This window comes from Desmodus rotundus, unplaced genomic scaffold, assembly GCF_022682495.2.
Source record: "Desmodus rotundus isolate HL8 unplaced genomic scaffold, HLdesRot8A.1 manual_scaffold_153, whole genome shotgun sequence".
In the NCBI taxonomy this organism is placed as follows: domain Eukaryota; kingdom Metazoa; phylum Chordata; class Mammalia; order Chiroptera; family Phyllostomidae; genus Desmodus; species Desmodus rotundus.
Genome location: NW_026527207.1, coordinates 1950 through 19994, shown reverse-complemented (window position 1 = coordinate 19994; position 18045 = coordinate 1950). Strand labels below are relative to the sequence as shown.

The 18045-nt window shown below is 64.6% G+C and overlaps 1 protein-coding gene across 1 annotated transcript; it reads right to left on the bottom strand.

The window, feature by feature from the left end:
- Positions 1-12748, bottom strand: AGPAT2 (1-acylglycerol-3-phosphate O-acyltransferase 2). The gene is made up of 6 exons (XM_024562293.4): positions 12190-12748; positions 3930-4063; positions 3423-3598; positions 3043-3138; positions 1344-1416; positions 1-589 (listed from the first exon to the last, which is right to left on the bottom strand). The coding sequence occupies exons 1-6, from the start codon at positions 12369-12371 to the stop codon at positions 414-416; spliced, it is 837 nt and encodes a 278-aa protein (XP_024418061.1). The 5' UTR covers positions 12372-12748; the 3' UTR covers positions 1-413.
- Between the last annotated feature and the right edge of the window lie 5297 nt (positions 12749-18045).

Here is an 18045-nt window from a genome sequence, read left to right as displayed (position 1 = left end):
CACTTCCCAGAGTTCATTTATAAAAAACAACCAAGCACAGAGGGAGTTGGACTGGGCACCCAGAGCCTGCCCCTCCCTGGCAGCCTGATGCAGGCCGGGCTGGGAGGCCCAGCAGGAGGGCCCAGGGCCCCGGGCCTGCTCCAGCACCCAGTTCTGAGGCACAGGGTGGTTGAGGCCCTGCCCTCAGCCTGGGGAGGTTCCGGCTGACTCTGCAGTGACCTCAGTGGCCTGGATCTGAGGCCAACGACAAGAAGAGGCTCCTTGCTTCTGGGGCCCAGGGAGAGCCGCCTGGCCACCGAGTGGGCCACAGCGATATTTGGCAGCCAAGGCAGGGCACGGTGGGGTCCCTCTGTCCATCCTCTAGCCACGTCCTGTGCCCCGCCCCTCCAGGTCCTGCCTGCCACAGGCCTTGGCTACTGGGCGGGCTGGGCACCAGGCCCTGCAGTGGCCCCGTTCTCCTGGGGCATCTTGGATATGTGGAAGAAGATGGTCCGCATGGCCTTGTGGCAGGTGTCCATGAGCTGGGGGATGTCCTCAACGGTGAGGCCACTGGTAGGGATGGGGTCCAGGACCTCCACCTTGATCGTTCCTGTGGCAGGGATGGGGTGGGTGTCAGTTGCCTGGGGCCAAGCACCCCACCGTGCCTGCCGCCCTGGCTCCCACGCTGTAGCCTCTCCTTACTCCACTGCCAGCAGAAGCCCCTGCCCTTCGGCCACCAACCAGCCTTCCCTGTAGAGCCCCCCGAGGGCCCAGTCAGGCTGGCTTCCTCCCGGGACACCAGGGCTCACTGGGGTGGTTGGTTTTCAGTCACAATCACACTTGGCTCCTAAGTACACACTCAGGGTTGGGACGACTGTGCCCTCCCCCCAAGCACCACCAAGAGCCCAGAACACCCCACCCCAGGAAGTGTTCTCCTGACCCCTCCCCTCTGCCCTTGAACCTTGGACCCCACCTTCGCACCTGGGCACCAGGGGCTGCGTCTAGAGGGAAGGGCAGGGGTCCTGAGCTCTGGGGCCCACGGGAGTGGGGGTGCCTGGGAGGCTACTGCTCCCAAGAGCCGGGCCTGGGCACCCGGGCTCACAAGCCCCCCAGCACAGGAGCCACGTCTGCCTCGGGCCCCCGTGTGTGTGTGGACTCAGGCACCCAGCCCGCCCTCTGGGGGCCTCAGTTTCCTTAGGAAATGGGGCACGACCACTCACCTCGGCCCCTGGCCAAGGCTCTGGGTTCCTCCCTCCCCTCCTCCCCTGAGTGGTCACTGTGTGGCGGGGGTCTGACCTTTAGTAACCCCCAGAAATGGGAACTATGTCCCATTAGGGACCTGGGCCATGAGCGCGTGGTGCTACCTGAGGTGAAGTGCTTCGTCCTGGGGTTGTAGAAGGAAGAGAAGCTGGAATACACCACAGGGATGATGGGCACCTGTGCATGGAGACAAGGGAAGCCTGAGGACGACCGGGAGCCACCCCCAGACCGCCCTGCCCAAGGGTGGGCTCATGGGGGGGGCCCTGCCTTACCACCTGCCTGCCTCACCTTGGGGTCGCCCACAGCACTGTGGCTGCCAGACAGGCACCGTGTCCAACCTCAGGGCCTTTCCACATGCTGACCCTCCAGGCCTGGGACACCCTCTATGGGTTGGGTGGCCCAGAGGGCCATAAACTCATCCTGGATACCTTTACTCAAGCATCACCTCCTCCAGGAAGCCTTCCTGGGTTGGCATATATCCATCTGGTTCACATCTGTGTCCCCCACTGGGTCCTAAGATTACCTTGGGGGGCAGGACCCTGATTACTTGGCGGGGGGGGCAGGACCCTGTCCAGTATAGCCGGAGGAGGCTCTCCTCCATCCCCAGAAGGCTAGGGGCAGAATCAGCCAGGGGAGGGGGCAGGGCCTGCTAACATTCCTGGAAAACACCAGGGTCAAGTCCAATGGTAACTGCAAGGTGGAAGCGCTGCCTGGGGTAATCATTAACTTTGCAGGTGGGGAGCCTCTCCAGGGGACTAGCAGAGGGTGGGGGCAGCCTGAGAACCCAGAGACGGTACCGTCCAGCAGGCTCTGTGGGGAGACGGAGGGGGGGGCACGGACGTGACAGCAAACCACGTCCAGTCTCCTGGCTGAGGCTCCTGCTGCTGCTGTCCCACCGTAGCAGCTCTTCCACCATGACCCCTCCCCCACACCACCAGCAAAGGAAGTGACATCAGCCTGGGGCACGTGGCAGGGGGCCCTCCACCTCCTGGCTACAGGGCCCAGGGGCCCAGAGCCCAGGCTCCAGGCTCTGCCTCCCTCCTGCCAGCTTCTGCTCCCCTGTGGCATTTGCTGGGGCCTCTGGCAGGAAGGTTCCCCTGGCCTTGCTCAGGGCCATGGCTAGGGGGCGCTAGAGGCCACCTGTTGCAGGTGGAAGCCAGGAGAAATGCCACCACGCCCACCTGACTCCCTGGACGCTTAGTTTCCCTTTAAGAACCCCCCTCACACAGGGTACCCTTCAACCACCAGGAGGCCCCCCATGGACAGATGTGTCCTCTACCTCTCCTGGCATCCCCGCAGGCCCCAAGACACCTCTGGGACAAACTACACCCCTGCAGGTCCCGGAGCAGAAGAGTATGAGGTCCCACCCACACACCACCACACACCACCGCGGGCAGGGCTCACACCCAGGCACACCTCCGGCTCTGCCCCGCCCCCACCCCCACGCCCACTGCTCGCTCGGAACCGCCCCAGCCAGGAGTGCGGGGCGAATGAGTACTCAGCAAGCAGGCCTGCTGCTGCAGCCTCGCCTACCAACCCCGGCTGGCTCCGGGGCCCCCCTGGCCAGCTAGGGACCTGGGCACAAGCCTCATTCCAGCTGGTCCCTGCACCTCAGCAGGCACCGCCTTAACACGCAGTGGGTGGAGGAGTGGAGGGGGCGTGAGGCCCTGCCCCCTGCCCAGTAGAAGCCTGTCCCTGCGCACCGCCCACCCCAGCCCCAGCCTGCAGTCACTGGCAGCCTTAAGCCAGCCTGAACCGACTTCCCCGACCCCGCAGCCCCAGGAGGGCGAGGCCCCTGCACACCTGTGCCTGGACCGCCAGGTAGAAGGCACCTTTCTTGAAAGGCAGCAGGTCCCCATTGTCATTGCGCGTGCCCTCGGGGTAGATCCACACTTTCAGCTGCAGGGGAGAAGGGAGGCGGGTGTGGGGCTGCGGGCGGCTGCACCTGTCCTCCTGAGGACACCCCTTCTCGGGGGAGACCACCGCCGGCCCCTAACCACAGGAAGGCCCTGCCCCCACTTCTCTGTGCCATTTGCAGACAGGCACGGGTGACGTGGCTTTCACGCCCAACGGAGGCCACGCTGTGGGGCTGCGTGGCCACCTGCCACTTCCCTCGGAGAGGAGCGTGAGCGCTCACACGCCAAGCAGGTCGCGCCCCTGCCCTGCCCCCGACCCGCGCTCACGTTCTCCTGGGTCATGCGCTCGCCCACTTCGGCCATCACGGTCATGGCCGTCCTGGAGCGCTGCCGGTTGATGAAGAAGACGCCCCCGAGGTACATGATCAGGCCCACGGGCCCCGTGAAGAGCAGCTCCCGCTTGGCGATCTGCACGCAGCGCTGGGGGAGGACCTCCATGAGGCCTGTCTCGGGAGGGGACAGGGGAGACAGAGGGGCTCAGAGCCCGGGCTACCGCCCCTGTGCCCTCCCCGCCCACAGGCCGGGGTGGAGTCTCACCTTCCCACTGGCTGCCTGGGCAAGCCAGCGGGCCCCCGAGCTTTCTCCCACCCGCAAAGGCAGTAAGCAGAGTTCCCGGCTTTGGGTGAGCGCAGGACCCTATGACACAGGCAGCCTCCGCCCGCCGCTGGAAGGGGGCCCAGCTTCCCTGGCCTGGGGCAGCCTCCTCACCCGCCAGCTCACCTGGGTCCCGCCCCCAGCAGCCCAAGCAGGCCAGACCCTCAGGCCCTCGCCTACCCATCATGTCCAGGATGCTCTGGTGGTTGGAGACGATGACACAGGGGTGGTCCTCCATCAGTTTCTGGCGGCCCCTGACGTCAAAGCGGAGGCCGTACAGGTACTTGAAGGACCGGACAAACCAGCTTATGATGCTGCGGATGAGACGGTGCCAGTGAGCAGAGGGCCCGCAGCCCCTGGGACCCTGGGGAGGGGCGTGGTGACACAGCAGAAAGACCCCCACTCACTCTCTCCTGGGCTGGCCACAGGGCCCTAGCTCCTCCAGAGCCTTCGGGTCCTGCCCCTCAAGGGGTCACCGAGGGACACCCTGCCTCCAGCCACTGCAGCCCCTAGGAGCCAAGCCTCTGGGGATGGACACCCTGCACAGGGGAGGGCGCCTGCTTCCCTGTCCACATTCCAGGGAGGGGCCCGCCCTTGTCACCCGCCAGGCCCTCAGCCTACACCCCTGCTTGTTCAGCCAAGTGGGGACCAAGCCGGAAGGGGGCTGGAGGCCGAGAGCTCGTGGGACAGGCCGGGTCTGGTTCTTTGCCACATCAGCGACGGAAGGACGCACCACAGGGGAGAGGTCCTGGCGCTGGACAGCCAGCGAGGGCCAGGCCCCACCAGGAAATAAGTGCCAGCAGCAAGTGGAGACCCATGCAAGGTGATCACGCTGCTTCTGGAGTGATGGGGACCCAGTGCTGCGGGGGCCACCCACCCAGGCCACACCCCTCACCCTCCCCAACCCCCTCCCCCCGGCCTGCAGAGCAGAACCAGTGTCCCCTTCTCACAGAGGAACCCCAGGCCCAGGCAAGTCACAGGAGACATCGCTGTGGGGTCGGGATGCTCGCACACCCCTGGCTGTGCCACAGGAGGCTGCCCCGGCACCCGGGGACTCCAGGGGTCCAATGGCAAGTCCAGGGGCTTCCATGCTTTGCCTGCCCACAGGGCTGCATTGGCCGGGGGCTGGCTGGGTGCAGAGAATGCAAGGAGGAAGGGGGGCCTCGGCCGCTGCTCTGTGGGGCGCTTTGCGAACACCTGGGACAGGTCAGGTGCCCTTTGGGGGTCAGCCTCGGGGTGCCGGAGCTGAGGCGCGAACTCACGGCTCTGCGACCCCTGCAGGGCCCCGGGGTCTTTCTGTGGATGGCAACATGTCTCCCCAAAGATTCCAAGACCACGCTCCCCAGCCCCCATGTCCACAGCCCTGCGGGATGGAGCATTTCCCACTCTACATGGGCAGTGGGGGGCTGGTTTCCTGAGCGCTGGCCCTCATGAAGCAGGGCCCTTCGACTCAAAGCCCGGCTTGGGTTTTAACTGTGGTAAAAAATGCACAAAACACTGACCCTTTCCACCCCGGCTCAGGGCACGGCTCAGCGGCATCAGGGACAGTCACACTGCTATGCCGCCACCACCACAGTCCTCTCCAGGACGGTCCGTCTTCCCACAGGGACGCTCCGTCCCCGTGAAACCCCCACTCCCGCCCCTCCCCCAGCCCAGGCCCCGCCGTGGGCTCCCTGTCTCTGCGGGCCTGCCTCCTGCAGGGCCCGCGTGTGAGTGGGACCTCAAGGGATTCGTCCTTCTGTGTCTGAAAGGCAGACTCTTAACCGGCTGCATCTCTCTCGGAGCCTAACTCCCGTGGCGGGGGGAAGGCAGTCCTCTCCGCCCTGCATTGCAGGCGGGGAAGCCTAGGCTCAGGAAGGCGCAGCAGTTAGCCCTGGGCTGCTGTCAGACCAGCAGGGCTTCCTGCCCCGAGCCGCCAGCCTCCCATCCAGCCCAGCCATCAGGGGCTGGGCCCGGCGGGGACCAGAGGAGGACACAAACAGGCAATTCACAAAAAGAAAAATGTGAAGTCCAATGCACACGGGAAAAGTCCCACCTCACTAGCAATTGAAGAAATGCCCATCAAAACGCCTTGCCCCAGCCAGGTGGCTCGGGCAGTTGGAGCATCGTCCCGTGCACCAGAGGGTCTCGGGTTCGATCCCTGGTCAGGGCACATGCCTAGGCTGCAGGGGTGGTCCCTGGTCGGGGCACGTACAGGAGGCAGCAGATCAATGTTCCTCTCTCTCTTCCTCCCTCCCTCCCTCTCTAAAATCAATAAAAACATATCCTCAGGTGAAGATTTAAAAAAAAAAAAACCCAAGACTGCCTTCTCAGCCTTCCGATTAGCACAGATGCCAGGCTGTGGCGGGAGGCGTTGGGAAATGGCCTGAGGTGTGCTGGCCCGAAGGACTGGCAGACACGGAGGCCGCTGGAGGGCGGGTTGGCGGCAGCGGCTGGAGCCCTAAGTCCCCGTGATCCAGAATGGACTTTCAGGAATCATTGGGAGGGGGGCCATCCAGGGCCCCTGGACCCCAGAAGGGAGCGGGGAAATGAGCCAGGGTGTGTCAGAGCCGGCAGCCGCCAGGGCAAGTGACGGCACAGACCGCATTTATTACTATAGCGGGAGCTCCTGACTTCTGACCCCGGACTTCCAGTGGATCGCTGGCCTGCTCTCCACACCCAGCAGCACAAGCAGTGACCGTGGCAGTCGGGTTTGTTGTTGGGTTTTTTTCCTCCTGTTTTTATACTGTGGGAAAGCCCTGGCCGGGTACCTCAGTGGGTTACAGTGTCATTCTGAGCCACCAAGGTTGTAGGTCCGATCCCAAGTCAGGGCACATACAAGAATCAACCAAGGAATGTATCAATAAGTGCAACAGCAAATCAATGTTTCTTTCTGTCTTTCTTCTTTCCTATCTCCCTCTCAAATCAATAAATTGAAAGGAAATTTTATTGTGGTAAAATACACTCAACATAGTACGTATCACTTTCACCATTTTTTCAGCAGGCAGCTAAGCACGTTAGGGGCCCTCGCGCTGTCCTGCAGCCGCGCCACCGTCCTCTCAGGACTTTCTTTTTGTATCTGGGGTAGGCGCTGACTGTATGTTGTCACTGTTTCGAACTAGGAAATATACTGAGTATCAACCTCCATGTATCAACCTCCGCCAGCAGAGTGCAGCAGAGCCCTCTTGGCCACCCTGGTCCCCAGGTCCCCACCGGGGCCAAGCAGCCTGGCAAGGCGGGGCTGGCGGGACTCAAGGCTCGAGAGGGACACAGCCAGCCAGACAGCGGGGCTGCAGGAGACAGGGGCTCCCCTGGCAGTATGCTCTTGACACTTTCGCAAATAACTGCACTCACACAAAACTAACACACCCCAGCCTGCACGACCTCAGTGAGTTTCCAAAGAGAGCCCCGTCCTGGGAGTGGAGAAGGCCTGGGGTGTCCTCAGGGACAAGCCGTTCCCCCAGTTTTCCCTCTCCCAGCGTCCCACCCCGTCTTCAGGGTTTTCTGGGACTGCGATGGGGAAGTATGTGCTGGTTCCACGGTTCAACAGTGTTTCCTCAAAGACAAGGAAGCAAGCCCAGCTCTGCGGGCTCCTGCCGTCCGCGGGCATTTCTGGGTGCCTGCCTGTGTGCTGGCAGGCACTGGGCACAGGGCAGAGAAAGCCGAGTGGCAGGGACACCCCCCACGGCCGACACCTGCTGAACACATACTGTGTTCGAGCACCTACTGTGTGCTGAGCACTGCGCCAAAGGCTCCACCTGAACTCAGACAATAACCCGCGAGGTCCGCACACTCAGTATGCCCACCCCGCAGGCGAGGAAGGTGAGGCTCCGCAGAGTTCAGTGGCTTCCCCAAGGTCACACAGCAGGGGGCCAGAACCACCTCTTACCCTGGCTTGAAAAGTGTGCCCGGTGCCAGGCTGAGGGTGGGGAAGAGGCTCCGAATTGCAAAATTCCAGGAGGTCCTCTGAGCCTGCCCTCCCTCCCACCTCCGTTAGGGCCCTTATCCAACCTGCCAGCAGGGCCAGAAGTAGCTCTGTCCCCTTGCCTCCCCGGAACCTAAAAGCAACTGTCACCCTCAGGCTGCCCTGGCCCAGCTCAGGCCCCATCCTGAGGGCCATCCCTCCGTGGCCCTGAAGCTTGGGGCAGGTGTCAGCAGTGCTGGCCCTGGGACATGGTCACACAGCTCTGGTCGCTGTCCCACATTTTTCAGCCCCCAACTCCAAGACCCTGCAGGGGAGGCCATTGGGGGTGAAGCCAAGGTCATCTGAAGCCCAGGTGACCAGCGTGAGCTTTCCATGGCAGGGCAGGTGCCCCCTGGAGCAGGCCCTTTTCAACCACCTGCGGGAGTGGCCAGCTCCTCAAGCAGAGGGGATGCCCCGGCCTGCCTGGCCCCTTCTCGGAGCCCTTCACGCAACCGCAGACCAGTGCCACGAACACCACGAACACCCCAGTCTTCTGGGGCCCATGGAAGCCCACACCTGGCTCCTGGCAGCCAGCCTTCTCGGCCCCCCTGTGCTCGGCCCCAGGACACCTGGGCTCTCAAGCTCTCGGTCAGACAGACCATATGTGGGTCCTGATTCCCTTCTCACTGGCTGTGACCCTGAGCAATGCACTTGACCTCCCTAAGCTTCTGTCTCCTCCTATGAAATGGGGAGGATGTAAAGGGATTGATCACGATGAGGCTGGGACGCCAATGAAAACTGTGGGGACCCGGGAGTCCTCAGAGTCAGTGGCTGTAATGGCAATTACACAGAAGAACCCAAAGTGAATGAAAGCAGACCACCACCCCCTTTGGCCAGCCCAGGCCTGCCCAGGCGGCCCCTGCTCCAGTGAGCCAGCAGACAGTTCAAGGCTAGGCCAGGCTACCTGCTGACCTTTGCCCTCAGCCCCTGGACTCGGGCTGGGTGGCCCAGGAAGACCTGGGTGGCTGTCCTGGCCAAGGTGTACCAGTCCCCAGCCAGACCCTGCAGAGCAAGGGACGAGGTGGGGCTAACTTGGGGGCACCCCTGTCAGGAAGGCAGTGCGGAGGGCCATCGGGGTGCCCCAGGGAAGCCACCTGGCTGAGGAGGGGCATTTTCCATCAAGTGTCACGTGAGCTGGAGCAGAAAAAGGGGACAAGAGGGGGGGGGGGGAGGGGGGATAGCGGCTTCCCACCTGTGCAGACGCCCAGAGGCGCTAAGAGGGGGCGTGCAGGAGTGGGGTGAATCCTGGGAGACCCTCCCAGCCTCATTAAGGAGCAAGTCTCCAGGGCCAGGCGCTGGTGGGAGGTCTGGTTTCTGGGCCCAGGGGACAGTCTGTCCCAGCAGGACAAGAAGGGGCCTCTCCTCAGTTCCAGGGTCCCTGGCCAGCCTACAGGTACTGCGGGGCTCCCCAGGCACTGCGTCCCCACCCAGGCACCGCCCCCAGGACTGCGCATTTCTGGCAGCACGGGCGAAGGGCCAGCCATTCTGGATTTAAACCCAGACCAGCATCGACAAGCCCCCTGGGCTGTGTGGCCCGTCCTCCCTCCTGGATGTCTGGTGCGGGCACAACGTACACAGACCGAGTGCCTCACTGCCCCGCCTCCCGTGCAGCTCACAGCCATGCTGCCCTGGCCACAGGGTGGGTGTGGAAACATGTGGGCCAGTCCCCAGAGGTCCTGCCACCGTGGCGGCCTGGACACTGAGAGTGTTGGGGCCACAGGACAGAGGAGTCAGCAGCTCTCGGTGACCCCAGGCCGCCCAGCTGCGGGGTCCACTTTGACGCACGAAAAAGTGAACTCTGCGTAAGCTGCTGTTATCAGGGTTCCCTGGCCCTGCAGCAGAGCCCAGCCCTCACACACATGGCTTCCCTGGACTTCACCTTCCTCTCTGTCAAACGCGTGTGACAAGGGCCTCTGTCTCCCAGGACCAGGAAAGCCACCTGCTACGCCTCCCTAGTGCGGCACATAGGGCACCACCAGCCTGAGCGGGTCCTCGGTCTCAGCGCCCGGCCCGGTCAGAAGGGTCGGCCTCTGCTCCTCTGCTGCCCTCGCTCTTCCAGGCCCACTCCGAACTCTAGTCTAAGCAGCAAACACCTCCTTGGGTGCCCACCCAGAGTCCCACGGGGAGGGGCCGTTGCTCAGGGGGGAGACGGAAAGTGGGGGAGAGGCAGAGCAGGGATGCACCCCCTCAAGAGCTCAGGGCTTCCCCAAAGCCTGGTTGCCAGCCCCGTAGCGCCGCCCCGGCCCCTGGTGACAGGAGGCGGGGAGGACGAAGGGAAAGCGTGTGCCCTGGAGCTGCTGTCAGCAGGTCCACTCCGATTCTGACACGTCCTGTCCCAGCTCCGGGACCGGGTGACCACTCCGTCTCCCCTTCCCGGGGCCCCAGTTTCAAGTTGCTTCTCTGAACCTCAGACGCTTCATGTGTAAAAGGGAACACACAATCCATTCCCGAGGTCGGGGCTCCTGCGGCGCGCAGTGGGGCTCAGGAGTCGAGCACAGTGGGGGAGCCCTTCCAAAGGCTGGATGGGACTGGAGACCGCCAGGCCCCCAGGGCGCTCAGGGCTCCCGGGCAAACTGGGCAGACTCGGCAGGTCCAGCCTGGGAGGGGCTGAAGGGAGGTGCTTATCCTGTTGCTCCGCCCCCCCACTCCTCCGCCTCTGTCTTCCTGGGTCCTGTCCCCGGACGAGCGCTGCCCAGAGCCACACAGCACCTCCTTGTTCTTAGTGGCCCACCCCATGGGGGCTGGGGGTCCCAGCTGTGGGTGTCTGGGCACCTCCAGGCCCACCTTCGCCCTAGAGAGAACAGAGCCCCTGCTGTTATGTCCTGGAGGGGCCCCTTCCCAGAGCCTGGGTCTGGGGGCTGCCCCGAGGAGGGAGGGGGCAGGAAGCTCCCACCAAGCACCATCAGGGCCTCAGGGGCCCGAGGAGGACACCCTACTTGGCCAGAACAAGGTGAGGCTGGGGCTGCAAATCAGGCCCTGGGCGGGGGAGACACCCTGGGCCCACTCTGGGTCACCAGGTCGGCTACTCCTGACGTAACCCCAGGGAGGCAGCTCTGCCTGGGAGCCGGTGGGTCCGTTTAAAAGACGAGGAAGCGCTTATATAAAGAGGCCACCTGATGACCCAGAGTGGGGGAGGGGGAGGAAGGGTCACCTGCAGGATCTGCTGTCACTCTGAAGGCGGGGGGCTCCCTGCAGGGCCCCAGGCCCTTCATCTCATCCAGCCCGCAGATTTTATCGCAGCCTGGAGCACCCCTGCCCTGGGGTGGGGTGGCGGGCCCAGCGAGGAGGAAATACTATTTCTGGAAACAGTCCCTTCCCTCCCCTCCCCAGAGGACACAGCGGGGGGGGGAGGCAGGACTCGGCTGAAAGGGCCTCACCTGGGCCCTGGCTCCCAGGGACACTCCGGCCATCTCAGTGGGTGGGGGTGGGGGTGGGGGTGGGGGTGTAGGCCACCCCTGCCTGAAGGCAGGGCCTGGGGACCCAGTCAGCGTGGGCCAGGCCGGTGCACAAGCCCGTCCTGGCAAGAACAGAGGCAGAGAAGGCCAGGAGCTCTCACCCACTGCCCTGTAAGCACAGGGGGTGGGGGAGGGCTTAGACGAGTGTCCCCTCACCAGGTCACAGCCACGAGACTATTGCAAAATCCATAGAGAAATGTTAGCAACAGCCGGGTCCCGCGTCAGATACGGGGAGAAAGGGCAAGAAGGAGCCCCCACTCTGGCAGCCCCTCCAGCCTCAGACCCAGAGAGGTCATCAGGTCCTCTAGTCAGCTGGACCTGAGTCCCCACGCGGCACCAGACCCCTCCCCCCTCCCCAACGCCTAGGCTCCCGGTCTGCGAAGCGTCCAGAGGAAAATTCCAGCCACCACCCCCTTCCTTCACGTGGACTGAAGCTGGACCCCATCGCAGAGCCCCCCACCTTCCTGAGCAGAGGAAGGAAATGGAAGGAGGAACCTGCCAGGGAGCCTGGGACCAGATGTGTTCATCACCTGCCGAGCAGGTGGGAGGAGGGGTGGAGAGGAGAGGGCTGGCCAGCGCCCCAGAGCTCCGAGTCCAGGCGGGGGCGGTGCTGCCGCGTCCCGGCCTCGCTTCCCCGCGGGGAAGCAGGACCGGGCCTCTCCCGGCGTGGCCCAGGCCCTTTTCTCTCAGAAGGGGGCCCGCGCCACCCTCCACCCGGGACCCCGCACCGAGCGCGCCCTCGGCAGGACTGCGGGACGCGGCAGCGCCGGAGGCCGCGACCTGTTTAAATCCGTCCGTGCCTGCTCTTTGTCCCGGCCGGGGACCGGGGACATTGTGACGCCGGTTCCCTGGGACCCCTGCCCCTCCTCGCCCGCCTCCCCAGCCACGCGCTCCCCTCGCGCGCCCGTCCCGGAGCCGGAGAGAGGCGCGGGCGGGGCAGGAAGAAGGGAAAGGAGAGAAGAAAGTTGGGGAAGCGGAAGCAGGCGGCGCCCGGCGCTCCCCAGCCCGGCCCGGCGCTCCCCAGCCCGGACGGCCCCCTTGCCTCATGTTCTCCACCGTCCGGCCGCCGTGGCGCAGCAGGCAGACAGCAGTGGCCACGATGGAGACCAAGAAGCACAGCGCGCAGTACAAGGAGATCTTGGCGTAGAACTTGGCCGTGCGGTTCAGCTGCACGAGGAGCAGCAGCAGCAATAGCGCCGCGGTCAGCCACGGCCAGAGCTCCATAGCCGGATCCGCGCTGGGTGGCGGCGCCCTCGGGCCCAGACGGCACTGGCCTCGGGCTCCCAGCCTGAGCTCCGGCCGCCGGCGCGACGCAGACCTGCCGACTGGCGGCGGCTCCCCCTCGTCCCCGCCCCGCCCGCGCCCCTTATTGCGAGGACCGAGGGGCGGGGCGCCGCGGGGAGGAGAGAGCGCGCACGCCAGGGAAGCGGCTAGGTGCGGCGCGCCCCGCGCGACTCCCTCGGCCACCCGGTCACCTCGCCCGGGCGCCGCCCCCACCCCAAGGCCCAGCCCGCCCTACTTGGTGTCATCCGTAAGGCCCGGCTCCGCCCCGCGACTCGCCCCTTTACGCAGCCGCCCGGCCACCTAGCCTCCCCCGCCGCACCCCCCTCGAAGCCCCGCATCACGGCAGCCGAGTCGCTAGGCCTCTGGCACCGCCCCCAGCAGTCTAGGCCTCCTTGCCTGCCCGGTGTTCCCCACCGCCCGGCCGCCCGCCGCCACCCGTTGCGCCGGAGCCCAGACCACAGCTCCAAAGGCGGACCAAGGACGCAGCCGGCCTTGCCACTCCCGTTGCCAAACGGGCCCTTGAAACACGCTCAAGTGACCAACGGCCACCTGGACATGCAGCCTGCCCCCTCGAGTCCCCTCAGGCAACCCAGCTGACCTTTGGGCGACTCGAGGTGGGGGGCTTGGTGGGCAGCACCCAAGGGGGGCAGTAGGAATGGGGCGTTTTTCTGGGCCGGACTTTTGGTGCCAGCATTGGGTGTCAGGAACAGTGTCACCCGGCTGCTCCTGGTGCGGGGCCAGCGGCAGATATCAGGCGACTGTGTTCACATCAGCCAGGCAATCGGCCAGCCTAGCAGGACAAGGGCGCAGTTAGCCCTGGCGTCGGGCAGGGAGGGAGGGGCCCTGCCAGGGTGTTCCAGATCTGTGTGGGGACAGGCCTCAGGGACAGATCCGAGTCTGTAACCCGGAGTTTCCTTCCTGCCCACGTGCTCTCCACCCGGGGGTGGGGGCTGTGTTTGCCACAGCTCGGAAGTGCCCCCCCCCCCCCACGCAGAGCCTGAGGGTGTCAGCGGGGCTATTACTGGCCTCTGCCTATTCTCAGAGGCTGAGGTGACCTGTTGCTGAAACGAATCCCTGGTGACCCCTCCCCCACTGCTCCGCTCCCTCTGACAAATAGGAAACCTGAACTACCGAGATGAGTGGGGACCTCCATCCTCGTCCTCGGAGGGGCGCATCCTGGCGGGGCCAGGAGTTCCCAGCCTTCTCAGCCTTTGCCCCGCACCCATGGGCACTTTGCAAGAAAGCCTCTGCCAGCATTCCCTGCTTCAGCCTCTGCCATCCTCAGGTCATGACTTTGTGTCAGTTTAAAGAAAATGCTGGTCCCTCTTCCCACTCCTGGGGCAGGACACTGCCGCCCCCTCGGAGGGCCCTGAGAACCGCCCCAGGTTGAGGACAGGGAGTCTCTGGAGAGATGTGGGTGGGTGCAGGGGGTGCCCTCCAGCCAGTGGTTCTGCGGGGAGCCAGGCAAGGGCAGAGGTGTAGGCTGGATCAGGGCAGGCTTCTGGGAGGAGGTGTAGCAGCGTCTTGGGCCACAGGTCCTGAGAGTCCGCCGGGATGGGTGGAATCCAGTCCTCACCAACCCCAGGGCAGAGGTGGCGGTGTTACCGGAGGGCCTCCTGCTGGGCCCTTAGCTCCCTGCCCCCAATCTTCCCAAGGGGCCCACCCATCCGTCCTGTCCCCTCCTGGGCCAGCCTCACACTCCTCCCAGCACTCCTAGCACTTCGAGGCCCTCGTCCCACATCTGTGTGTCTGTGGGTTTGCGGCGCCCCTCCCCCCCCCCCCCCCCGAAACGGCCACTCCACTGGCACTTGCCTGTTCTGTTCACTGGAGTATCCCCAGCACTGAGAACAGTCGATGCCTGGCACATAGTAGGTGCTCAGCAAATACTCCTCCAGTGCAAATGCACCCCCATTTTACGGATGGGAAACCAGGGCTCCCAGGGACAATCGCCCAGACAGTGACGGGGGAAGCCGGCCCAGTCACGGTGGCCCATGGCCGCTCCCCTGGGAAGCCTGCCCGGCCTGGGCGAGCCGCCCTGTCCTGCCCTTGCTGTGGCGCCCTCAGACGGACAAGAGGCTGTTACCCAATGCCACCTCCTTCCCCAGTTCCGTTCTCCCCTTGGGGAGATGTTGAAAGAAATCGTCCTCTCTCCCTCTCAAAATAAGGGGGAGGCAGAGGAGGGCTGGACCCGAGAGGGGCCAGCAGGGGGGGTGTCTGAGGTCGCGGGTCTGAACCTAATACTCAGTATTTCGCTCTGATGCCCTATAGGGAAAAGGAAGGAGGGATGGCACAGGTTCCAGTCCATCTCCCCGTAAGACGTGGTCGGAGTGAGGGCAGCACTGCCTCGGTGGGCGGGGTGCACGCTGTCCAGACGACCCTCCTGGGGCGTCTGAGTCTCCACAGCTGCCCCCAGGGAGGTCCCTGGTTACCCCTGAGCCAGCCCCACCCCCTGCCGGGCAGCAGCTGAGAGCCCTCCAGGGCATTTGCTGGGGCCTGGCCAGAGAGCACATGGCATCGGGTGACACAATCAAGGCCGAGCTGGCACCACCTCCTGAGGCCCTTGAAAGCCCACAGCTGAGGGGAGGGGACGCCCCGCTGGGCTCAGGGGCGCTCTGGCTCCGGCGCACATGGGCTGAAGGCTGACCAGGCCACAGGCCTGACTCCCGCAGCCACCCCTGCTGGGGGCCAGGGCGGGGACTGCATTTGGTCCTGCTTTCTCTTGGGTGGGTCTGGGCCTGAGGCTGTCCAGTTCGGAAGCCGGAAGCTGTTTGTGACCCTCACCCGCCACGTGGCATTGCCTGTTGGGGAGAGGTGCCTAGCCTTTGAAGTCGCGTGTCAACTTCGGTCTCCGGGTTACCCGGCAGCACCTGAGCCTCCGAGATGAAAGGGGCGCCTGGGACCTGGCCTGTCACATCCTAGCACGGGGACTGTGACCCCTTCAGACCTGCCTGGGAGAAAGCAAGACCTGGACGAGAGCCAGCAGTGGGAGGGGGTCTTGGCAGCCCCACAAGATCCCGGTGGGGGCCGGGAGAGGGTGGTCGCACAGCTGGTCTGGCGCCCACCTCCTGGGGAGGAGGCTGATGGGAGCCAGACCTGGAGGATGGGGTGGGGGCAGCTGGGAGAGCCGGGCCCTGGGGTGTGAGCTGCCCTGGGCCTGTGTGTGCACAGACCTCTGGGCGGGGGCGCCAGCAGGAGCGGACACCGTCCTGCCACCTGTAAATAAAGTGGCCTGTGAATCTTTCATGGGCTTGTGCTTAAAAATAGATGAGGTGAGGCCTCTGGGTCCGATTCCTGGGGCCCGGCTCAGGGCTGGGGCTGCAGACTCCCCAGGGAGGCCGGGAGGACAGTGAGGGCCAGGGCACACAGGGCCGTGGACACGAGGCCTGGGCTCTGGGGCTGATGGGAGACCACCCTCTGGATGTGCGGTCTAGCCGGCTGGGTCACAGGCTGGGAACAGGGGCTCAAAGGCAGGGCGCACAGGGCAGAGGCCCCGCCAGCCATCCTGCCCCTGACAGTGGCCAGTCCCCTGGTCTCTTGTGGGTCCTCAGGAGGGCCTTGCCCAGCCCCCCACTGCCAGACAGGAGCAGAGGGCCTAGAACGGGGAGAAGAAACCCCCGAGGCAAGGTGAAGTGGGAGGCAGGATCGGGTGAGGGCCTTAGAGTCCTGGCCAGACCCCGGTGGCCCTGCCCAGCCCCTCCAGTGATCCCCGACCAGCCCTTCCTCTCTGGGCCTCAGTTTCCTTTTCTGTGCCGAGGGACAATGACAGGATCTTGGGGACCCAAGGAGATTAAACGGGACAGTCCGAATGTGAGATGCCAGCCGTCAGCAGCTCTGCCCCAGGCTGCCTGCCCTCTGGCCACCTCACCCATGGTCCAGTTGGCGGCCAGACCCAGTCAACTGCCCCAGCGCTCCCAGGGCCAGCCCCTGGGGCTGCCGAGGCTGCAGGTGATGGCCCCTTTCCTGCTCCTGCCATTCCTGGTCCGGGCCGCTGGCTGAGGGGCCTCAGAGGTGCCTGGACCCTGCTGTCCTGCCTCTCACCGCTGGGGAGGGGCCCGGGCTGTCCTCTCCATTCTCAAGGCCAGCCACCTGCCTCTCTCTCTGAGACTGGGGAAGAGGGGACAGCGGGTGTGTGTGGGGGGAGCTCTCCCTGGGCCCAGGCCTCCACCCACCCCCCCCAAACCTGCTGCATCCTGAAGCCTTGGAGTCCTCCAAGGGGCCTGCCCCCCACAACACACTGTGGCCAGGCAGGATGTCCTTCCGTCCTTCTGTGAGCTCTGCCCCTTAGGCCGCCCCACAAACCCAGCCGGGGACTCCGACTCGCCCATTTAGGGCACAGTGTGGCAGAAGGTGGGCGAGAGCTCAGCCCTGGATTCTTCCTGCCGTCTGTGGCCACGGAGCCATCCCTGGGGGCAGCGTCTCTCCCGGCCAATGGGGAAGGAAGGGACTCAGGGAAGCCAGGCCCTCGCTGTGGGAATGTGGGACTTTACGCCGTCTCTGCAGCCCCAGAGCCACACTCCTGGGGCAACCCAGGTGGCCCACACAGAGCTTTCAGGGGTCTTCCTCCTCCTCCGGGCCAGGTGGCGACGGAAGAAGCGTCAAAACCTGGAGAGAATTTTTATGAGTTTATTTGAGTCAACCCACCGGTGACACATGCCGGGAAGCAGGATCGCAGGTGTGCAGAGAACAGACGTTTGGTGGCTTTTATCGATGAAGGAGGGGACACGAGGGAGATGCCACGGAGGCGGGCCTGGATGACAGGGTAGTGCACAAGATGACAGGCTCTGCAGAGGGCCAGCGCCCCTTCCGGGGACCGCGGCGCCTCAAAGGCGCGTTAACTTGGATGCACAGGAGCGACGGCCAGGCCCGGCTGCACCAGGCAAGTTACGGGCCGGGGCGTGACTGCCACCGTGACTTGCCTGGTAAGGAATTTATGATCACATCGTCTCGTGAGGTGGTTTTCCACAGAGCCTGTGTTGTTGTCCACAACCCTCCCGGCACCAAGGGAAGTCCTGCGGGGGAGCTCAGGGGCCACGCGTAGTGAGGGCGGGGGCCCGGGGGCGAGCAGGCGGGGCAGCCCTGGGTGCAGAGGGAGCCCTGGGTGCCCGGGGCCACCACACACGGCGGTGAGGGTGTGCCCCCAACAGGAACTATGGCTGCGGCCTTCCTGGCCCGTGCGAGCAGACCTGGCTCTCTGGCCTTTGACCTTCACCACGCCGGTCCCCAGCCAGAGCTCTGGACTAATGAGCCGGGAGACGGGAGGCGTGGGGGAGAGGTCAGAGGCCCTGCCCGTGTCTGCCTGCTGTCAGTGTTCCCGAGCACGAGCTTAAGGCAGGTGTGGCCTCCCGGTGACCCGTCCAGACTAATTAGTCACCGCACTAATGAGCTGGGAACGCGCACCACCACCCCACCCAGACTCCTGCCAGCGCGGTCTCCTAGGAGGGGCAGGCTGGCTTCCGGTCTGGCCCGTGCGAATCCAGGACACAGGGTAAGACCCGAATGTGCCATAAACAAGGACGCTCTTCACATAAGCATGTCCTGTGTACTATTTGGGACACGCTTGTTCTGAAACATGTTATGTGTTGTTTATCGGACATTTAAATCTAACAGGTGTCTT

Coding starts and splice junctions, on each gene's coding strand:
- AGPAT2 (XM_024562293.4), bottom strand. CDS start 12,371: ATGGAGCTCTGGCCGTGGCTGACCGCGGCGCTATTGCTGCTGCTGCTC. Junction 3,139..3,422: donor AGCGCATGACCCAGGAGAAC/GTGAGCGCGGGT, acceptor TCTCCCCTGCAG/CTGAAAGTGTGGATCTACCC. Junction 1,417..3,042: donor ACCTGGCGGTCCAGGCACAG/GTGTGCAGGGGC, acceptor CTCCATGCACAG/GTGCCCATCATCCCTGTGGT.